The 21,610-nt window shown below is 47.0% G+C and overlaps 1 protein-coding gene across 3 annotated transcripts in view; it reads right to left on the reverse strand.

The window, feature by feature from the left end:
• Positions 1 to 21,610, reverse strand: part of LOC118174884 (transmembrane protein 132B-like) — a 244,473-nt gene that overhangs the window by 13,197 nt on the left and 209,666 nt on the right. For all 3 annotated transcript variants that reach the window (XM_035340636.1, XM_035340635.1, XM_035340637.1), the window contains exon 6: positions 2,000 to 2,205. In XM_035340636.1, coding sequence (XP_035196527.1) covers positions 2,000 to 2,205 — 206 coding nt within the window. The remainder of the gene's footprint in view (positions 1 to 1,999; positions 2,206 to 21,610) is intronic.

Consider the following 21,610-nt stretch of genomic DNA (forward strand, 5'->3'; position numbering starts at 1 on the left):
ATGCCTTGTTCTCAAGTACTATTTTTCAACTTAGCCTGAAATCCACCAATATAGTAGCGTTCCTGGAAGTTTTTAATCTAGCAAATCTAGCAGAGTGTCCAAAAGATAGCTTTCTCTAGAATAAACATTTTCAGTAAGAAAGGCTAAGAGAGCAGATCCACTTTGTTGTTGTTGTTTTCAATCCATGTTTGTCCTGGTAGCATCTATTAATCAGAATATAGTTTTCTATAGGAGTGTGGGTTTTTTTGCCTAATTTAGATCTGGTAAGGTGTGCTTCACCCAAGTCTGCTATAGAGTGCATCTGTACAGAGACTAAATAATCATCCAAAGTCCTGTTGGTCTTATACCTCTTTGCCACCTACAAGATTTCACATGTTCTCAAGCCATTCTATCTGCCTCTTCGTGAGACCACTGATTGTCAGGGAAATTCTGCCTTCCAGTTTTTAAGAGCTATTTTTAAGTGTGCTGTGGCTAACCTGCTATGGTCCCAAATGGTGAGGGACAGCGACAATAAGGGCAGACCTTAAACACAGTCAAAACAGTTTTTATAAATGGCTGTTAAGAAGAAATTATTCTGAATTTGCTAATATTAGTGTTTTTGTTTTTTGTTTTTGTTTTTTTTTAAAAAAGGTGTCTAGCACATCATCCAGAGTAAAAAGACAAAATGACAGAAACAGTATAGTGCAAAGTGCACTATTGCTGCTGCTTCTGAATTTAGAAATATCAAGTTATGCTAAGAAAAAATACAGAGGTAGTAGGTGAGTCTGTAAAGGAAGCTGTACGCTGCATTGCAGTAATGGATATGGGGTTGCCAAGGTCAACTGGAGGAATCCACAGAAATGAGAACCTTATCTATATTCAATCAGGTTAAAAGAAAACTGAGTTCTGTTTCTAAGGAAGAATGTCCCCTTCAGAATCCTGCATATACAAGGCATAACAAGGATTTTTCCTTATACAAGGACATAAAGGCTTTTTAAGTTACCCTCATATCAAACACAAATTAAAAAGGACAATGCACGCTCTAAAAGCATGTATTTTCAGGTAGGCTTCAGTATAGACTCTTCTGCAGTGAAATTTTGAACATGTTCAGAATTCTGTCTGAGTAGCAGATGCCAATATTTGGAATGCTCAGTATATGTTTCCCAGGCATAAAAAAATCTCAGTTTTTATGAACTTTAAGTACTTAGTATAAAGTTATGCCTCACTCTACACAGGAATAGGCTGAACAGTATTCTCCCAACATCACGGCGAAATGAGCAGGTTACTCAGTTCTACTGATGGAAAAACAAGTATTTAATGACTACAGGAATGCAAAATCAGAAAGCCTCAACTGTTCTTAAAACTCAACAGCCTCAAATATCTGGATTTTCTTTTCCAAGGTTCACCTTTCCCTGCCTAAAGCTATGTCTAGACTGCTGAGTTCATGATGAATGGCTGTTTCCATATGCCACAACAAGGAGATTAGGATATCTATGTGGTGCCCCTTTGAACTCTGGTGTAAACTGTTTCCTCAGCTGTGCCCAGGCAAAGTCTTGCAGAGAACAGACTGTCTTGGACTTGCATGACATCTAAGTGTTATGCATGCTCAGTGGCCTGACTCCTCCCTGGCCTTATTTTCTTTAGCAGTATACAGAAAAATTAAACACCGTCAGAGCTGAATATCACACACACACACATGATTTTGTATATGGGATTGAGATATTCAGGTTCTTTTTGTCACATTTGGATACTGGAGTGTATGATGCAATTTTTCTGAGATTGTATGGAATTGATTAATGCTCCAAGTAAAGTAACTAACTTTTAAAATATATATAGATCAGGATAAAATGAAGCCTTCTTATACAATTGTTGGACATTTTATAATGAAGGCTAAACCAGACTATAAAACTCATTTGAATGAGGAGAGTTGAGATTCTGAGAAATACTCTAAAAATTTGCTGCATTCTAAACTCAAAGGCTCTGGGCACATATCTGGACTGTGCTAATGCTGTGAGCATACCTTTTATTGGAGGTGACAGGTATCCTCCAGCCTTTGATCTGGCTAAGCTCTGTATCAGATATCTCTATCTGCAGTGGGAGGCGTGGAACCCAGACCGTCACTTCTAATTGGGTGGTAAAATGCTGGTAAGTGAAGTTAACAATAGTATCCACTTTGCTTTTCATTTCCTTGCCATTAACGAAGATGGAGTCACATCTGTCAGAAACCTTTAAAAAAAAAAAGAACAAAAAAAAAGAAAAAAAAAAAAGATTAATAAGGAAATGAATAAAAGTTCTTGCAGAAGCACAAAGTATGATACATCAGTCCAAAGACAATGCTGATAATGTGAGTCATGCGCATTGTATTTTCAGTTTTCTAATTAGTAGCAAACAGTGATAAATGGATGTCAGGGAAACAGCTTTGCCTTCCTCAATGGATCCTACTCAAACTACAAAAATAATTTAATGATGTTATATAACCTATGTGAATCTTTTCTACTAGGCAAATTAAACTCTTCATGAATCAAACTCCATATGCATCAAAGTTTATGTTTACAACTTGCTTAAAGAACTTGGAAAAATGGGGCCATATGTTAGTAAGAAAAAGACTGACTCAGAACCATAAAACAGAATCCTTTTCTTTTTCCTTGAGCACTGTAATGCTGAAAGACAAAAGATCCCCTTATGCCTTATGAGCTGAAGTGCAGCAGAAGCATTAATTTTTAGAACTTCTCTGTAATTGTTTTAGTAAAATGTATTCATAGTTGTTTTGTGTCATTTTTATGAAATTACTGACAGAACTAGCACAGTGGCTCTGTACTAGAGCTCCTCTATCCTTTTGGTCACAGGGCACAAAATCCAGGGAGATCCTGATTTATATAAGAAATCTGGCTGAAAGCATATGCAGGAAGGATGGAACATCTCAATAAGACAGATTTTTTTATTTATTTATGAACATGCGTATGTGTATACACTTTTAGATTATCTATACATACATTTAGATTAAACTTTAAAGTTTATATATATGCATATACATGTACACACATATATATTCATGCATATGTACATGTATTCATTACAAGTCTGTATTCTTCTTTGAAGCAAGAGAGAGGTGATAGCCTCCAACACAGTTCATGTACTATGGTTTAAATCTTTTAAAACTATGGCTCACAAGATGGAGATATGCTAACGAAATGGACTCTGTCCTCTTGTCAGGACTGTTCTTCGTCATGTTGGATAATGCATTCAGATTCAGGATTCCGGCTAAGCCAGTGATTCCAGTTTACTGGAGTTCATAGAATCACAGAATCACAGAATACCCCGAGTTGGAAGAGACCCACAAGGATCACTGAGTCCAACTCCTGGGTTCCCAAAGGACCACCCAAAAACTATGTGCCTGAGAGCGTTGTCCAAACACTTCTTGAACTCCAGCAGGCTCGGGGCCGTGACCACTACCCTGGGGAGCTTGTCCCAGGGCCCGACCACCTCAAGAACCTTTCCCTAGCACCCAACCTGACCCTCCCCTGTCCCAGCTCCATGCCATTTCCTTGGGTCCTGTCTCTGTCCTCAGAGAGCAGAGCTCAGTGCCTGCCGCTCCACTCCCCTCGTGAGGAAGCTGCAGGCTGCCATGACGCCTCCCTCAGCCTGCCCTGCTCTGGGCTGAGCAAACCAAGGGCCCTCAGCCACTCTTTATGAGTTACTAACTCAGGTAGACTTCAGTTAGGTATATGCTGAAACATAGGTTGGTTTTGCTGTGCAAATGTACCTCTAATCTTTTCTGATATTAACAGGAGTAAGTGGATATTGAGCCAAGAAAAATCATGTTAAATGTGTAGCAGCTTTTTGTTTTGTTTTGTTTTCTCAGAAACAGTCCTTACTTAATACTTTGAAATTAATTTTGTTCTGCTTTTAAATTCAGATGGAGTAACAGTTTTTCTCCTGAGTTCTAATACAGTATCGTGCTGTTTAATAAATGGTACCTGAATTCTACTATCATAAGGTACAAATTTAGATAACAAAAAATTGCCAAACTGGATTATGTAATGCTTTTAAGATTTATAGGTAACTTGGCTAAGAATCAGCTACTTCAGAAGCTGAAGAATACAAGCAACCTTTATTCATATCATTCAGCAAACAGTTTCATTTCCAGAATTACCACGATGATGTTGAAAATTATGGCAACTCCCAAGCCGAGCATGGAGGGAGTAGCAATTGGAAAACGTTGTGCCAACTCACCTGTTGGTATATACCCACTGAACACTGACCATACCAAGTAACTGTTTCACACTTTAACTGATACCTCACAGCCAAACTTTTTGCGTTGTCCCTTTTATAACAACACTGTATAACTAATGTCATTCTCCTATACTGCTAATTATGAGATAATAGCTTTGCTAAACATTGTCAAGTGCCTTTAGAGTCTTGTTAGAAAAGCTCACTGTCTGATGTTTTTCTCTCCATAGGCAATACCCCTGTATAAAGTGAAAGAGCTGCACTTCCACATATACCATTTTCAAGTCAGCTTCTCAGATCCTAATCAATGTACAATCTTTATTTAATTACTTATTTATTTACTGCTAAAGGTGTAAGCCAGTTTATGAGGAATAGGGCAAAGAAAACTAATTCACTCTTGCAGAGAACACTCCTTTCATATGCTGAACAAGTAAAAAAAAGAAAAAAGAAGAAAAAAAAAAAACTAGCTATCTGATAAAAGAGCTTAAAATACACTTCAGGCTCAGGAGAAACACAAATGAGATAGAGCATACTCAGAATCCTTCTTTCCCCCTCAAAACGTGTCCCAAGTGTGTCTCTGGGGAGCACATTAATAAAGCCCATTAAGTGAATGAGCAGTTGCGATTCTAAATCATAAAGCCCACATTGTGGGGAAAAGTGGGAGGGACAGTGGGTGGAGCAAGGGGTCACAAGTATCCGGGGCGGTCACGTGTACGGGTATAAGAGGCTATGCTACGCAATAATAAATTGGCACTTGAGCTAGACATGTGTCCGTCTCTGGTGTCCCTGCTCAGGGAGCAGATGTCTAGGCAGCCAATAGATGTTGTCTGTTGGGCTGGGGTAGCGTGGAGAGAGGCAACATTTCGTGACCCCAACATGATACATGGGCAGCCACCTGGTGGGTAAGGGAGTGGAAAGCCGATAGCCATGGCATCCATGGATCAGGTGGTGAGTACACTGAAAGGGTTAGGCAATCAGTGCGGAATCACACTGAAAAGGAAACGGATCCGTCTGTTGCTCCAATGGATGCAACAGCAGGGATTTGCTGATTTGCTGTCCGGTTGTCTGGAACGGCGGAGGCTGAGCTCGCCAGATCACTTGAGCCCAGGAGTTCTGGGCTGCAGTGCGCTATGCCGAGCAGGTGTCTGCACTAAGGCAGGCATCAATATGGTGAGCCCCGGGGAGCCGGGGCACACCAGGTTGCCTAAGGCGGGGGAAGACCTTTGGGCGACCGCTTGTAATGGGAAGAAGGGAACTCTGGCATTGATTCCCATCTTTGGGAAGATACTCAAGACTTTTAAGCAGGCAAAGTAGCAACGTTCCGTGTGGCAGTTTGTGGTGGGAATGCTTCAGGGGACGAAGACGGAGGCATGGATCACCCCATCAGAAAAAGAGGTGCCCGAGAGGGATGAGGAGGGGACGCAAACAGAGGGCACTGATGGTAGTGAGGAGAAAGCGGAGAAGGATTTAGGGGAGAGCAGGCCCTTGCCAGGGGAATGAGGAGCACCTTGGTGTGCGCCTGTCTTTAGAGCTTCTCCACTCTTGGGTCAAGCTGCAGGGGATGGCTCGGGTGGGTGGTGGACGATGGAGGGGAACACGATGATCAGATTCCCGATGCGTGAGGTATGGGTGGGTGGGGGTCTTGCTTCTACCCCCATGTTTTCGCTGCCCCCACTGCCCTCCTCTGACCTCCCTGCGCCCATGTCGGGGGACAGGTCCGTCATCGTTGCCGTCGCCGTATGCGGGATCAACAGCACCACCCGCAGAGGGAGAGGGGATCCGGAGACGGGTACACAGGCAGGAGCATCCCTGGGAAGAGCAGGAGGAGCCGCCCTTACCGGGGCAGGCAGGATTGGTGTGCAAACAACAAGAGGGGGCAGAAAAACAGTTGGAAGACCTGCAGGAGCGCATGGAACAGTTGTTGAAACGGTTCAGTAAGATGAAGATTCCAATGGGGAATGGGGCAGCAGCCACCAAGGCGCAGGCGAAGGAGTGGGAAAAAGTGAGCCAACAGGGGAACTGGAATGTGGTAGCGCGGGAGTGTATCTTGAAAGGGGCTCAACTGCAGCCCGAAAGAGTTACCTCAACGGCACCAAGCGCCTATCCAGTGATTATGCAGGGACAGGGGAGAGGGTGGGAGCCCATAGACTATAAATTGCTGATGCAGCTAAAAAAGGCTATTTTGGAGGGTGGGATTTGAGGGGGAGCAACACAGTTGTTGATGGACACTATTGCCGCTGCTGGGCCCCTCATATTCAATTGGCGACAGGTAGCTCGACTGTGTCTGACGCCCGCACAGACTACCTTGTGGGAGCAAAATGTAAAAGTCGTAGCGGAGCAGGCTCTCTTAGCAGCTCGGGACATCCTGTTGCGGGCACTGATTTAGACATGCTACAGGGCACAGGACAGTATTTTTCCCCACAGGACCAGTGCCAGTTACTGGGAGGGGTATTAGTGACGTCTGCCGCGATAGGGCAGCGGGCATTCGAAATGTTAGCCTCTGTCGTTACAGCGGGTCCCAGCTTTGTTTGTATCAAACAGAGGCCAACTGAGGGTTTTGGTCAATTTGCAGACAGAGTACAAGCAGCAGCCACGGATAGCGAAATCCCCCCAGAAGCTCAGGGACCTGTGTTGAAAGAATGTCTGATGTCAGGGGCCAGGGAGACATTTCGAAATGTATTAGCTCAGTTGCCTGCTTCCTGCAGCGCAGCTGAAATGATTGAGGCGCGTCGCAAAGCAGGACGCCGAGAGGAAGTGGAACCGCTGACTATGGTGGTCCAGGCTGCTCAAAAACCGCTGCTTGCAGCTTTGCAAGTCATGATGGGGGGAAGCGGGGGCTAAGCCGCGCTGTTTTGAGTTTAACAGAACAGGACATTTTAAGCGAGATTGTCCAAAAAGGAAGCAGACTCAGGGCGTACGTCTGAGAGACATCCGCTGTTGGGTCTGCGGCAGGCCCCATGTTGCAAGAACTTGTCCCAGCCGCAAAGACACAACACAGCTGCAGGGAAATGGGGGGGCTCAGGTGGGGGGGGAAGCACCCGCCCAGCAGACAACTTGGAGCTCCCAAACAAGTCCACGAGTGTGGTCCAGGGCGCTGTGGCCCGAACTCGATCAGGGCATAGAGTAGAGGGGTGCAGTACGGCAGCAGTCCCTGAGGTGTTTACTTGCCAATATGACGGGCCTGAAACACAAGGGAAATGGGTTGTGGGGAGTGGGGTGTTAGAGAAGGAATTTGAAATAGCTCCCCAACAGCTGGAGGAAGGGTGACTTTTAGTCGTCAGCAATACAATACCAACACAGCAGGCAGGGGATGCACCCTTGATAGCATTGACCATGGGAGTCGGCTCTCGCCCCCAGATGAACATCACTTTGGTGATCACTGTCCTTATCAATCCTATACCACCTTCCATGAAATTACCAGTGCTGGTGGACACAGGGGCGGATGTCACGGTGATTCCCAGAGCTCAATGGCTCAGGAGTTGGCCGCTTCGTCCTTTCTTGACATCTGTACAGGGCGTGGGTGGGAGAGAGTATGGCAGCAAGAGCAGTCACCCCATTATGTTCTCCTGGGTGGATAATGGGTTGACTGTGGAGGCTGGATGTTTGTCTCCATATGTGTTAGACATTCCCATTGCACTTATAGGTCGAGACATTTTGCAGATGGTGGGGGCTAGTCTAGTAATTCCCGACAGGCCTATTAAGCAGAATCAGGAACAGGGTTTTAGCGGCGGCCACTGATGAGCATCTCACCTGGTCATTGTCTTGGAAATCGGATGATCCCATCTGGGTGAATCAGTGGCCGCTGTCAGAGGAAAAATTAGAGGCACTAGAGGAATTGGTTAAACAAGAGGTTGCACTAGGGCATCTACGCCCTTCTACTAGCCCCTGGAACAGCCCGGTATTTCTAATAAAAAAGAAGACAGGGAAATGGCAATTCCTTCATGATCTGCGTAAAGTGAATGCAAGCATGCAGGACATGGGAGCTCTTCAACCTGGTCTCCCTGTGCCCTCTATGATTCCCCAGGATTGGCAATGCCTTGTTATAGACCTCAAGGACTGTTTTTTCTTGATTCCATTGGCAGAGCAGGACAAGCAGCGTTTTGCACTGACTGTTCCATCCATTAATAAACAGGCACCTGCTAAACGATATGAGTGGACAGTTTTGCCGGAGGGCATGAAGAATTTGCCCACTATTTGTCAGATGTTTGTGGCCTGCGCGCTGCAGCCGGTCAGGAGACGGTACCCACAGGTGATGATGCTACATTACATGGATGACATTCCAGTGGCAGGTGAAAAGCTACTGGAGGATGTAGAGGTTACAATTACTCAGGCTATGGGGAAATATGGATTAGTAGTTGGGGAAGATAAAACACAGTGAACTAGCCCCTGGAAATATCTAGGTACTCAGATGTACACTCGGGTGGTCCAGCCCCAGAAAGTGTTAGCAATGAATCCAAAAATAGAAACCTTGAATCAGCTGCAAGAGCTCGTAGGCTCAATGCAATGGTTATGATAGTTTGCATTGCTAACACCATATGAAATGAAGACCTTCATGGACCTGCTACAGGGCGACACGGATCTGACTGCGCCATGACGATTGCTGTCTACTCATCAAAAGTTGTTGCAGTCTTTCTTTTCGCAAGTGCAGGAGGGTGGGCTCGCAAGGAGAGAACTGGGGAAGGGAGTTCGGGCACACATCTTATTACAGCATGAGGGGGCAGTCATAATCTTACATCAAGGGGACAGTCGACACCTGCTGCTCTTTGAGTACTGTGCGGCCCCGAAGGTCACGTTACCACAGTGGGAGGACCTATTGGCCCTTGCCATATAGTGGGCCCGAACAAGGACAGTCGGATGCTCCAGTGTAGAGCCTGTGTCAATTTCATGTGAGTTAGCTGCAACCTCGTTGGACTTGTTGCAGCGTAATAGTATGTCATTCCAGGCCACGCTGGCCAGGTATCCTGGTCAGGTGGAAACAACACAGACTTCCCCTTGGTCGATGATTGTGAAATTTATCACCATACTGCCAGTGGTCCCACTTGCCCAGCAGCCACTGAGGGCCCGCACAGTGTTCACCGATGCAGCAGGGCCAACACACAAATTTGCGGTGGTGTGGTGGGATGGGATCAGATGGAATCAGGAGGTCAGGCAAGAACTGGGGGTGTCACTTCAACAACTGGAGTTGAGAGCTGTGTTGCTTGCCTTGGCAAGCTTCTCAAATGAGCCCTTGAATATTATCACAGATAGCCAGTATTGCTTTCGAGCGGCCCAGTTGTGTCACTCCTGTACAACACCCCGCACCGTAACTGCTACATTACTATACAATGCCCTTTCAAAAAGACCCTGGCCTGTGTTTATCCAAACGTACATAGTCACACCGAGATCCCTGGATTTATCACGGAGGGAAACCGGGTGGCAGATGCTGCCTGCTACGTGCTCAACCTTCGAGCGGTGGCAGCTCAGTCCCAACGCTAGTTCCATCAGTCTGCCCTCGCTTTGCACCAGCAATTTAATCTGCCACTGTTTGAAGCGAGGAATATAGTGGCAGCTTGCTGCGCTTGTAATACCGCAGCGCCCATGCCTGCTGGGGTTAATCCTCGGGGTCTCCGCCCGAATGAGCTGTGGCAGATGGATGTCATAGAGTTTGTGCCCTTCAGGTGGCTAAAATACTAGCACATAGCCATTGACACGTGCAGTGGTCTCATGTGGGCTACCGCCAGTATGGGCCAGAAGACAAAACAATGTCCTTGTTCGCACCTCGCATGGCCATTGCGGTCCTAGGAGCACCGGCCGCCCTAAAGACCGACAGTGGTCCTGCCTACGTTAGTGATGCCTTTGTCCAGTGATGTGTGGCATGGGGTATTAGGCTCATTAGGGGTATCCCTGGCAACAGCCAAGGTCAGGCGATCGTGGAGTGGGTGCACCGGACCCTCGAGGAGCGTCTTCGGGCGCTTAAGGAGGGGGGAGGATTGGATACTCTGGAGCTATGCCCACATGCTTTGCCCCTGCGAGCTCCCTTCTTGTTGTTTTCTGTTTTGTGGAGGTGGTCGGGCTTACTTGATTATTCCTCCTAATGCGTACGGCGGACCCTGTGCACTTGGGACATTAGCGTTCAGTCTGCTTGCACCTGATGACATCAAGAAGGCTATGGCAGGGACGGGGAGCTGTCACAAGCGCTCGCTGAAAGACCCTACACTAGGTCCAGACTGTGATGACAGATGGTATTTGAATACCCGAGCGCAAACCATTGTTGAAACGCTTTTTATATGGCCGCAAATCGTCCAAAATATAAGACAATTGAGCGGCTAGCTTGCTGGGCACTGAAAAATGCTAACCGCACGGTGGATGCTTTGGCGAATCTCATTGATGGCATGGGAGCTCTTAAGGAACGTTTATCCTCAACTAGATTGGCTGTAGATTATTTACTTGCTCAAACAGGAATCGGTTGCTCTGGGCTGGAAGACGATGGTGTCAAAGAGTTCTGTTGTATCAACTGGAAGAAGAACGCGACAACGGCTATAGAACAAGCCAAGAGCGTGGTTGAAATATTGTTGGAAAGCACATATGGAGACTGCTTTAACCCAAAGTGGTGGGGGAAGGACTGGTTAAATTGGCTGGGCACACCAGGCTCATGGTTAATTTCCTTCTTGTCAACTGCACTGTAGGTATTGATTTTGCTGGGTGCTGGCGCACTTCTTTTGCCTCTGCTTTTTCGACTACTGAAACAGCTGCTTGAAAAGCTAGTCCTGCGAATGGTGAATATTAACCTGCTTCTCAGTAATGGATGGCAGTGCCTACCACAGGAAGAAGAGAATGATTGCTTATAGCTAGAGCTGTACTATGATAATCTGCTTTGCAATGGGAAAAATGGGGTACGACAAAAAGGGGGCATGATATGGCATAAGGAGGGGGGAGATGTGGGGAAAAGTGGGAGGGACAGTGGGTGGAGCAAGGGCTCACAAGTATCCGGGGCGGTCGCGTGTATGAGTATAAGAGGCTATGTTACGCAACAATAAATTGGCACTTGAGCTAGACACGTAGTGTCCATCTCTGGTGTCTCTGCTCAGGGAGCAGACATCTAGGCAGCCAATAGATGTTGTCTGTTGGGCTGGGGTAGCGTGGAGAGAGGCAACACACATCTAGGGAGTTTTGTGCAAATTAATACAAGACAGAAATAATTGAGAAAGAGGGAGGGATAAATATCAAGTCCTGATCAAGGAAATAAGTATTATCTGACATGATGGCATCAAATATTTTAGATTTCTCTTCTTACTGCTTAAAATGCTCTTGCATTTTTGTCAGCATGCAGGAAGGGTGGTAAATTAGGGAACAGGAAGATGGACTTTAACTGTAGCTGTAAAAATATCATGAGGCTTGGCTTACAAATTTCACAGATTATATGTCTAGACAGAGCCATTTAGTTATTTGCATATTGACCAAGAGGTAGGTATAAATCTGTATATATAACTGTGCCACACAAGTTCACCCAGTGCCCCTGTGCAGACTTTAGAGCTCATGTTTTACTTAGGCGTATCTTCGAGAAAATTCTCCAGTCTTGATAAGAAAGCTTGAAGGCAGACATAATTATTGTTTCAGTTCCCTACCTGGAGTTTGATTCTACTCTGTTATGTACAACAAAACAAAGGAATTTGAAAGAAAATTAACTTTGATAATGCAAGTAAAGGTCAAAATTGCAGCAGTTTGATTAATCCAGTTGACTTGCAGAAAACGGACTCCACAATCAGTAAGATTGTAAAGTAGGTATGTTTATTCAGCACTGGGCAGCACTGGGGGTAGTCCCACCAAAGTCATGCACACCTGACACAGCAACTTGCCTTGGTTATATGCAGTAAATAGTTACATATGCATGAAGTTTCAGAATACACCTACACATATTCATAACCTGTCCCCACTTCATATTAAAATTAGTTCCAATGAGTCATTTCCATAAACTCCTCCCATCTGTGCTTGTACTATGTATCCTGGTGGTGGTCACTGGGGGTCATGGGGATGAAGACTGATGACTTTTCCTCATCACCGCTAGTTGACCTCTTGTATTTGCACAGACTCAGTTGCTCCTTGGCTCTTGTCCATCCGCAGGACCAATTTCTACCAGTTTCTTAAGATAGGCTCATACTGTTATTAGGAAACTGACCTTGTTAAGGGGCCCAAGGCTTCTTGCTTTAGTTAGTTTGCACAATGCACCATAGTTAGCAAAGACACTAAGTAGCATTGTAGCTTAATGCCGTCAGCGCTCTATCTCTACTTGATAAGATTCTCCTAACTCCCTCTTTTACAGTCATTAGCCCCCATGAAGTATGTGAAACCATGACTGCTGTTAGCCATTCAGGCTGGACTAAGGCTCACCTGAAGACGCCTGTGTTATACTCACATGCATTTAATTACTTGGAAGTAGACTTGGTTTATCTGAAGGAAACAAGAACCTTGAGCACATATAGCAAATGCCCAGTGCTCGTATTCCACCAGGACAAACTGAGGAGCCAGGACAAACAGAGCATAAGCCTGGGCCATGGCAAGGCTTCCGAGGCACTGCAGCCCTGCCATAAAGCCTCATTCTGAGGGCTTACACCAGGCTAATGCTTGTGTCAGCATCTTGCACAAAGAATTTGTTTCATCCAGGTCTGAGATGAGAGCTGTGATCTCATGCTAATAGTAGTCTGGCAATCCTCAAAAGTGAAGAGGGAATGAGACACACATTGAGCTTCAGCACCAGATGTATTCTCTGGCCTAGTGGAGGCCAGGGTCCTTTTAACAAAGGTTTCTCTTCACATCTCCAATGTACATCTGCTCCAGGAGTAGCACATGATGCTGCTGGAAGGGGAAGTCATAGCTGCTGCTGGAGTTCGGGGAGCAGAGGTCTGTTTAGCTCAACAGTCCAGCAGGTTCGCTGTGGTGCAAGCATTGCTGGAGCAGGGCATTGCAGGGAGGGCTATGGTTGGTAGCAAGCAGTTGGTTCATGCACAGATTGCTTTTGAGCTGCTGGTTCCGAGGGAACAGAGGGACACTGCCACTCAGTCCCCTCTTGCAAACACTAGAGAGTGAGAAGACACAGACAAAACTTGAAACTGCTGTCCTCTAATCTGAAATGCACAGAGCGAGCCTTTTTAAAACAGTCTGTCACTATTCATTGTCAATTGCCAGACAAAATCAGAAAATGCTATTTGAGACAGTTTGCAACCAGGAGGGAAGGATGGCTGGCTATCTGTTCTAGTAAGCAGGGTTCAAGAGAAAGAGGGTTGCAATTAACCTCTCTGGGCTTTGAAGCAGGTGGTTGGCTCCGATCCCCACCAGTAATTGTAAAAAGCACAGTTTGCCCTGTACTGCCTGTCACAGCCTCCTCGTTTTTGCCTAATCAAGTACTAAAGTAGCTAGCAATCCAAAAGAGTAATTGGGAAACCATTCAATGTTCAGGTCAGTGAAGGTTTACACCCTCTTTGGTTGAACAGGTAATATGGAGGGAATGTGAACTGACAAGAAAACAAATAAAGCTTGCTGCATGGTTAATTTTTACAGCTCTACACAAAGGTTTTATTCAAAATCTTACACTTTATCCTCAGCTTGCAGGTCATTTCATAAGGAGACTGAATTAGACAGATGTAACATAAAGTCAAAATCCTTGTATCAGTTAACCAGTAAGGATTTTTTTTCAGTTTTTGAACAGCAAAACCCAACCTTATTGTAGTCACTGCCTGAGACAACACTACTTCTGATGGCCAGCATATGGGGAAGAGGCCAGAATGCAGTCTGGCTGCAGGCACCTAAGTCCTCTGCAAACAGGCCCTCCCAACAATGGTCCCAGGAGGCAGAGCTCTTGTAGAAGAGGTACCAGCAAATTGCAGACTTTTACAAAAGGTCAGAGGAACAGTGTGCAGCGCTGCTTTCTACTGAATGTGTAAAGGGTGCAAAGGCTCATTGTTGTGGCTGAGGTTATAAAGAGAACAACTGTAACAAGATTTTAAAATGAATGGTACCCAGAGTAAATGGCTCATTCTCATAATAACCTTAAAACTGTAATTTTGTGATATTCCTTGAATGCCTTCTTTTCCACCTTTTCTGCTATATTGTTCCTGGTATTGTCTTGCTAGCCCATTAGGAAGGACTTGCTGAGCTCTTAATGTTGGCTGTTTTTCTTCTGTCTCTTTCATATTTTTATATGACCACAGCGTGGCTATATATATATATATTTTTTTCTGGTTTGGATTATTTTGCACTTTGTTTTTATTATTGCTATGTTTGCTTTAGAAACACAGTCTGAAATTACTTCCTCAGCCTGAGGAATCTGGCTTTGTGTACAAGAAACAGCTGAAGACAAGCAGAAGGATGGTTCCTATTCCTATCCCTGTCTTTCTCCCTCTTTCTGTAAGCTACTTACCTCTTTGTCGTCCCTGGCTCTGATTGCCTTCTGCACTGTGCACTACCTGAACCAATTGCTGGAGCTTCTCGTAAACCAACAAAGGGAAGGAAAGATATGCCTCATGCCTGGAATCAAATGAGCAAACAAAGGGTTTCTCCAAACACTTTTCTGCTAAAAAAAAAAAGGGTGTTTTTATATAATTTCAGAATTTTACTTGATAGTATTCAGTCCAGAAAATGTCAGACCTTGTTTGGCTGTAATTGTATGTTATGTCAAGACACATTATTTAGTGTACAGTAAAAAGGAAGTTTTTGTGTTGTTGTTATCAAAGCATTGTATGCATCCTGTTAGGCTTAGCGAAGCCTTTATTTCAGCTTCTTCCACAAGCAGGTACTTTTCTGTGCAGTTAATTCAGCAAATAGTTCTGCTTCCCCACACCCCAGCTAATTATATGTACTGGGGTCTACGGATATGTCTCCAAGCAATTCAAGGCAAATGGTAGATTAAGACTATACAGACTAAAGAAAGGCAAATGGTGCTGAAATTGAAACTAGTGAAAACAGAAGCTTTATTCCCTTTTAATTTTAGACGTGCAGAATAGCCTTGGAAGTGTCAGTTTTGAAACATTCTTTTCACATTAATTTGTTTTTGTTGGCAAACCAGTTCTCCCAGTACTGTTCTCTGGTTAGGTGCTGTAGTTTCAGATACGTGTTGGCTATAGGGATCCCTTGAGATATGTTATAAGGTTTGTTTTCTGCTCAGAAACAATAGCAGGAGTTTAAGTCAACTATTCCCCAATTCCTTCTGTTGGATATGTGCTTGCTTTTCACCTTGTCAGTGAATACTTGCATACACAGAAACAGTATGCAAACTGCATGACTCAATGCAGTCTAATAGCTATACTTACAATATTATTATAATGAAAGATTTTCTCTACTACCATAGTTCACTGGAGAAGACGTAAAAACTGGAATATGTCAAGATGGACGTGAAACATTTCCAATGTTTTTCATTTCCAGTTGTTTGAAAATGCAATATTTACTGAGAAGAAGGCCAGATAATTCTGCACTGAAAGAGGAGGTATCCCTAATCTTTTGATGTTTGGGGGAATATGGATTGGGGCAGGACAATTTGTACAGCCCCCACAGCACTGTGGTATCCTGTAACAACAGCCACGTCATCTGTCAACAAGAATATTGCTGCGTTTGGGACAACTGTTTTCAGGTACACTTGCTCCTTTTTTTTTTTTTTTTAATTACCTGTAGTCTTAATCTTACAACTGCTAACATCAATACCGTTGATTTAACTGGAGAATGATCAAGGTAGAGATTTCTAAACCTGCAGGAACTTTCATTGGAAAGTCCAAGCCATTTTGAAACTACCATTTTCTCATGGTAATTCTTTGCAGTTGTATTGTTCTAAAGGACTAAAGTGGCAGATCCAAACCTCATGTCAGGACTTCAAGTTTCTCTCCTGAGGGAGAGCTGCAATTTGACAACCACTTGCTTTAAAGTAAGGAGTTAGTGGGAACGCAAGTGCTTCAGCACCCAGCCCACCACAGAACTGGTTCAAGGCCCCTAAGAGCAATGCCCGTGGCTACAAGGAGCCGCACAGGTAACAGCACCACAGCTACAGTTAATATAATAACACCCATTACTGTGCTACCAGACTGGGCCTATTCTGAAGGCTGCTTATGGCACTGCCACAAAATACAAACCATAATTTATACTCTGGTCTGAAACATAATTACAAGGAGCAAGATTGAAAGGAAGATCCAGGAAGTCCAGGAAGCCAAAGATTTGGAAACCTGCATAATGTGCCGAGGCGATCGGCTCCGGAGCAGACGCGTTCTGCAGCGGAGCGGGGGATCGGGCCAGGCAGGGCTGATTTTCCGGCATCGAGCCGACTTCAGGGAGCCGCCAGGACCCGGCAGCCCTCGTGAGGGAGGCTGACGAGGAGAAGGCGGAGCCAGCAGCGCCCCCTCCCCGGCCGTTCAAAAGCTGCCCCTGGGGAGCGCGAGCGACCAGGAGGGCGGCGACCAGGACGGGCAAACAGGGCGTGGCGCGTCAGAGGGGAGTGGCGCGGCAGTTAGCGCGGCAGTTCGCGCAGGCAGGGCGGAGAGCAATCGCCTGCCCACACGAACACCTCTTAACGACAGTCGTTAGCTAGGCGATAATGGTCTCCACCAGGCACGGTGGGCTCTCCAGGAGGTCGGTACACACCCAGACCGACTGCCCGTTAAAGAATGCAGCGGTTCAGGTCACCGGATGCAGGGAGTGTCAGAGCCTGCTGCTGCCGTCGGCGGGAGGCAGAGACGCTGCGTGCGTGAGGTGCGAGCAGGTGGATGACCTGATCCGCATGGTGGCGGAGCTCAAGGAGGAGGTGGAGAGGTTGAGGGCCATCAGGGAGTGTGAGCGGGAGATAGACTTGTGGAGTAACTCCCTGCAGGGCCTCAAGGAGAGGTACTGGGCTGAGACATCCCAAATGGGGGTGGGGCCCCTGCCTTGTCGCCGTCGGGCAGAGGGAGGGGATCTGGGAGTTGAGGAGGAATGGAGACAGGTCCCTGCTCGACATGGCAGGCGATGCCCTCCCCTTCCGGCCCCACCTTCCCAGGTGCCCTTACACAACAGGTTTGAGGCCCTGGAGACTGAGAGATCAACAGCAACTGAGGAAGAGGTAGAAAGTGTTCCCAGGAGGATGCCTAGGGCGAGGAGGTCGACTCCACGCCTCAGGACTGCCTCCATCAAGAAAGAAAGAAGGGTGATTGTTGTGGGAGACTCTATCCTTAGGGGAACAGAGGGCCCTATTTGTCGGCCTGACCCTACCCGTAGGGAAGTCTGCTGCCTCCCTGGGGCCAGGGTCAGGGACGTTGCCAGGAAGCTTCCCAACCTGGTACGCCACTCTGATTATTATCCTCTTCTGATAGTCCAGGCGGGCAGTGACGACATTGAAGACAGAAGCCTGAAGGCAATCAAAAGAGACTTTAGGGGGCTGGGACGGTTAGTGGACGGAGCGGGAGTGCAGGTAGTGCTTTCGTCCATCCCTACAGTGACAGGGAGGGGTACGGAGAGGACCAGGAAAGCCCACCTGTTGAACACATGGCTCCGGGGCTGGTGCCAACGCAGAGATCTTGGGTTTTTCGACCATGGGGCAGTTTATTCAGCACCTGGTCTGATGGCCGTAGACGGGTCCCTATCCTTTAGGGGAAAAAGGATCCTTGGCCAGGAGCTGGCGGGGCTCATTGATAGGGCTTTAAACTAGGTAAGAAGGGGGATGGGGGTGAAGCAAGGATTGTTGGAGCTGTGCCAGGGGGAACAATAGCAAGGCCAGGGAATAAGGTAATGGCCCAGCTGAAGTGCATCTACACCAATGCACGCAGCATGGGTAACAAACAGGAGGAGCTGGAAGCCATCGTGCAGCGGGCAGGCTACGACTTGGTTGCCATCACGGAAATGTGGTGGGACCAGTCTCACGACTGGAGTGCTGCGATGCCTGGCTATAGGCTCTTCAGAAGGGACAGACAGCACAGAAGGGGTGGCGGTGTGGCTCTCTATATTAGAGAGTCTTTCGATGTTGTAAAACTCGAGGCTAGGAATGACAAGATCGAGTCCCTTTGGGTTAGGATCGGCAGGGACAACAAGGCTAGCGTCCTGGTCGGGGTCTGTTACAGACCGCCGAACCAGGACGAGGAGACGGATGAGGAGTTCTACAGGCAGCTGACAGAAGTTGCGAAATCTTCAGCGCTTGTACTCGTGGGGGACTTCAACTTCCCTGACATATCCTGGAAGCACAACACAGCCCAGAGAAAGCAGTCTAGGAGGTTTCTGGAGAAAGTGGAAGATAGCTTCCTGACGCAGCTGATTAGTGAGCCTACCAGGGGTGGTGCCCCGCTAGACCTTCTCCTCACAAACAGAGAAGGACTGGTGGAGGATGTGATTGTCGGGAGCTGTCTTGGGCAGAGTGACCACGAAATGGTGGAGTTCACTATTCTTGGCGAGGCCAGGAAGGGAACCAGTAAAACCACTGTACTGGACTTTCGGAGAGCTGACTTTGGGCTGCTCAGGACACTGGTTGGTAGAGTCCCTTGGGAGGCGGTTCTGAAGGGCAGAGGGGTCCAGGAAGGCTGGGCGCTCTTCAAGAGGCAAATCCTAATGGCGCAGGAGCGGTCTGTTCCCATGTGCCCAAAGATGAGCCAGCGGGGAAGAAGACCAGCCTGGCTGAACAGAGAACTGTGGCTTGAGCTTAGGAGAAAAAAGAGGGTTTATAATCTTTGGAAAAGTGGGCTGGCCACTAGGGAGGACTATAAGGATGTAGCGAGGCTGTGCAGGGACAAAATTAGGAGGGCCAAAGCTCATCTGGAGCTCAATCTGGCTACTGCCGTTAAAGATAACAAAAAACGCTTTTATAAATACATCAACACAAAAAGGAGGACAAAGGAGAATCTCCATCCTTTACTGGATGCAGGGGGAAACTTAGTTACAAGAGATGAGGAAAAGGCGGAGGTGCTCAATGCCTTCTTTGCCTCAGTCTTTAGCGGCAATACCGGTTGTTCTCTGGATTCCCAGTACCCTGAGCGTGTGGAAGGGGATGGGGAGCAGGATGCGGCCCTCACCATCCACGAAGAACTGGTTGGTGACCTGCTACGGCACTTGGATGTGCACCAGTCGATGGGGCCGGATGGGATCCACCCAAGGGTACTGAGAGAACTGGCAGAGGAGCTGGCCAAGCCACTATCCATCATTTATCAGCAGTCCTGGCTATCGGGGGAGGTCCCAGCTGACTGGCGGCTAGCGAATGTGACGCCCATCTACAAGAAGGGCCGGAGGGCTGACCCGGGGAACTACAGGCCTGTCAGTTTGACCTCAGTACCAGGGAAGCTCATGGAGCAGATCCTCTTGGGAGTCATCATGCGGCACTTGAAGGGCAAGCAGGCGATCAGGCCCAGTCAGCATGGGTTTATGGAAGGCAGGTCCTGCTTGACGAACCTGATCTCCTTCTATGACAAAGTGTCGCGCTGGGTGGACGAGGGAGAGGCTGTGGATGTGGTCTACCTTGACTTCAGCAAGGCTTTTGACACCGTCTCCCACAGCATTCTCCTCAAGAAACTGGCTGCTCTTGGCTTGGACTGGCGCATGCTTCGTTGGGTTAGAAACTGGCTGGATAGCCGGGCCCAGAGAGTTGTGGTAAATGGAGTCAAATCCAGTTGGAGGCCAGTCACTAGCGGCGTCCCCCAGGGCTCGGTGCTGGGGCCGGTCCTCTTTAACATCTTCATCAATGATCTGGACGAAGGCATTGAGTGCACCCTCAGTAAGTTTGCAGATGACACCAAGTTAGGTGCGAGTGTCGATCTGCTCGAGGGTAGGAAGGCTCTGCAGGAGGATCTGGATAGGCTGCACCGATGGGCTGGGGTCAACTGCATGAAGTTTAACAAGGCCAAGTGCCGGGTCCTGCACCTGGGGCGTAATAATCCCAAGCAGAGCTACAGGCTGGGAGATGAGTGGTTGGAGAGCTGCCAGGCCGAGAAGGACCTGGGAGTGATAGTGGACAGTCGGCTGAATATGAGCCAGCAGTGTGCTCAGGTGGCCAAGAAGGCCAACGGCATCCTGGCTTGTATCAGAAATAGTGTGACCAGCAGGGCTAGGGAGGTGATCGTCCCCCTGTACTCGGCTCTGGTGAGGCCGTACCTCGAGTACTGTGTTCAGTTTTGGGCCCCTCGCTACAAGAAGGACATCGAGGTGCTTGAGCGGGTCCAAAGAAGGGCAACGAAGCTGGTGAGGGGCCTGGAGAACAAGTCCTACGAGGAGCGACTGAAGGAGCTGGGCTTATTCAGCCTGGAGAAGAGGAGGCTCAGGGGCGACCTTATCGCTCTCTACAGATACCTTAAAGGAGGCTGTAGAGAGGTGGGGGTTGGCCTGTTCTCCCACGTGCCTGGTGACAGGACGAGGGGGAATGGGCTAAAGTTGCGCCAGGGGAGTTTTAGGTCAGATGTTAGGAAGAGCTTCTTTACTGAAAGGGTTGTGAGGCATTGGAACAGGCTGCCCAGGGAGGTGGTGGAGTCACCATCCCTGGAAGTCTTCAAAAGACGTTTAGATGTAGAGCTTAGGGATATGGTTTAGTGGGGACTGTTAGTGTTAGGTTAGAGGTTGGACTCGATGATCTTGAGGTCTCTTCCAACCTAGAAATTCTGTGATTCTGTGATAATAAACTGAAGTGCTGTTTGTTTAAGCGACCAGAAAAACATGATGGTCTGAGTGATAGGTTTGTGGAGGGGTTTATCAGTTGTACAGAAACACAGAGCACTACATGGACAACATGAGACCATTTTAATGCCAGTTCAGCAGCAATTAGCACAGTAGAATTAGTGATACCCTATTGTTTTATTGAAGAAGCCTCAGTTCATTTTCTCTGTAGATGTCACTTTAACACTACTGATGAAGAGAAGCAGTATATTGGGGGAAGAGGCAAATGAGACTAGGTGTAGCTTTTAATGATGTCAATGGGTATCTGAAGTTTCAGAGTGTTTTTATCTTTTAACCCATTGAAATGCTCTAGAGGGAAGGACAGCATGGAAGACATTTTGGTTTAACAATAGTGACAATTGCTGTGCCTTAGAAAAGGTGCAATGATCCATGAATGTACAATGAGAATTTAAAAACCTGCTGTACTGAATGATGTACTATTCAAAAACTGTTGATCTATGCAAAATTATTAAACAACACGAGATCTGCCAGGATTTTGGTACCAGGTGCAGAACAGCTGCTCGCATTCACTTTCCAGCATGCCGTGCAGGGGCGTTCCTGCTGGAGATGATAAGTTTGGCAGGTGCACAGGTTGAAAGGGGTGGACCAAAGAAGGTGAGTGTACTTTCAGACTCCAGCCTGTTACTTGGCCTGACATAATTCAGGCTCAGTAATAACCTCGGTGCATTCACGGTGGCTGTGCAGCTGTGAGGATGGGCAGACGCTCTGGCATTTTGTTCTTACTGATTATGTAGAATGAATGCTGGAAGTGGTTGGGAGGTGGGGG

The sequence above is a fragment of the Oxyura jamaicensis genome, chromosome 15 (assembly GCF_011077185.1).
Source record: "Oxyura jamaicensis isolate SHBP4307 breed ruddy duck chromosome 15, BPBGC_Ojam_1.0, whole genome shotgun sequence".
NCBI lineage: Eukaryota > Metazoa > Chordata > Aves > Anseriformes > Anatidae > Oxyura > Oxyura jamaicensis.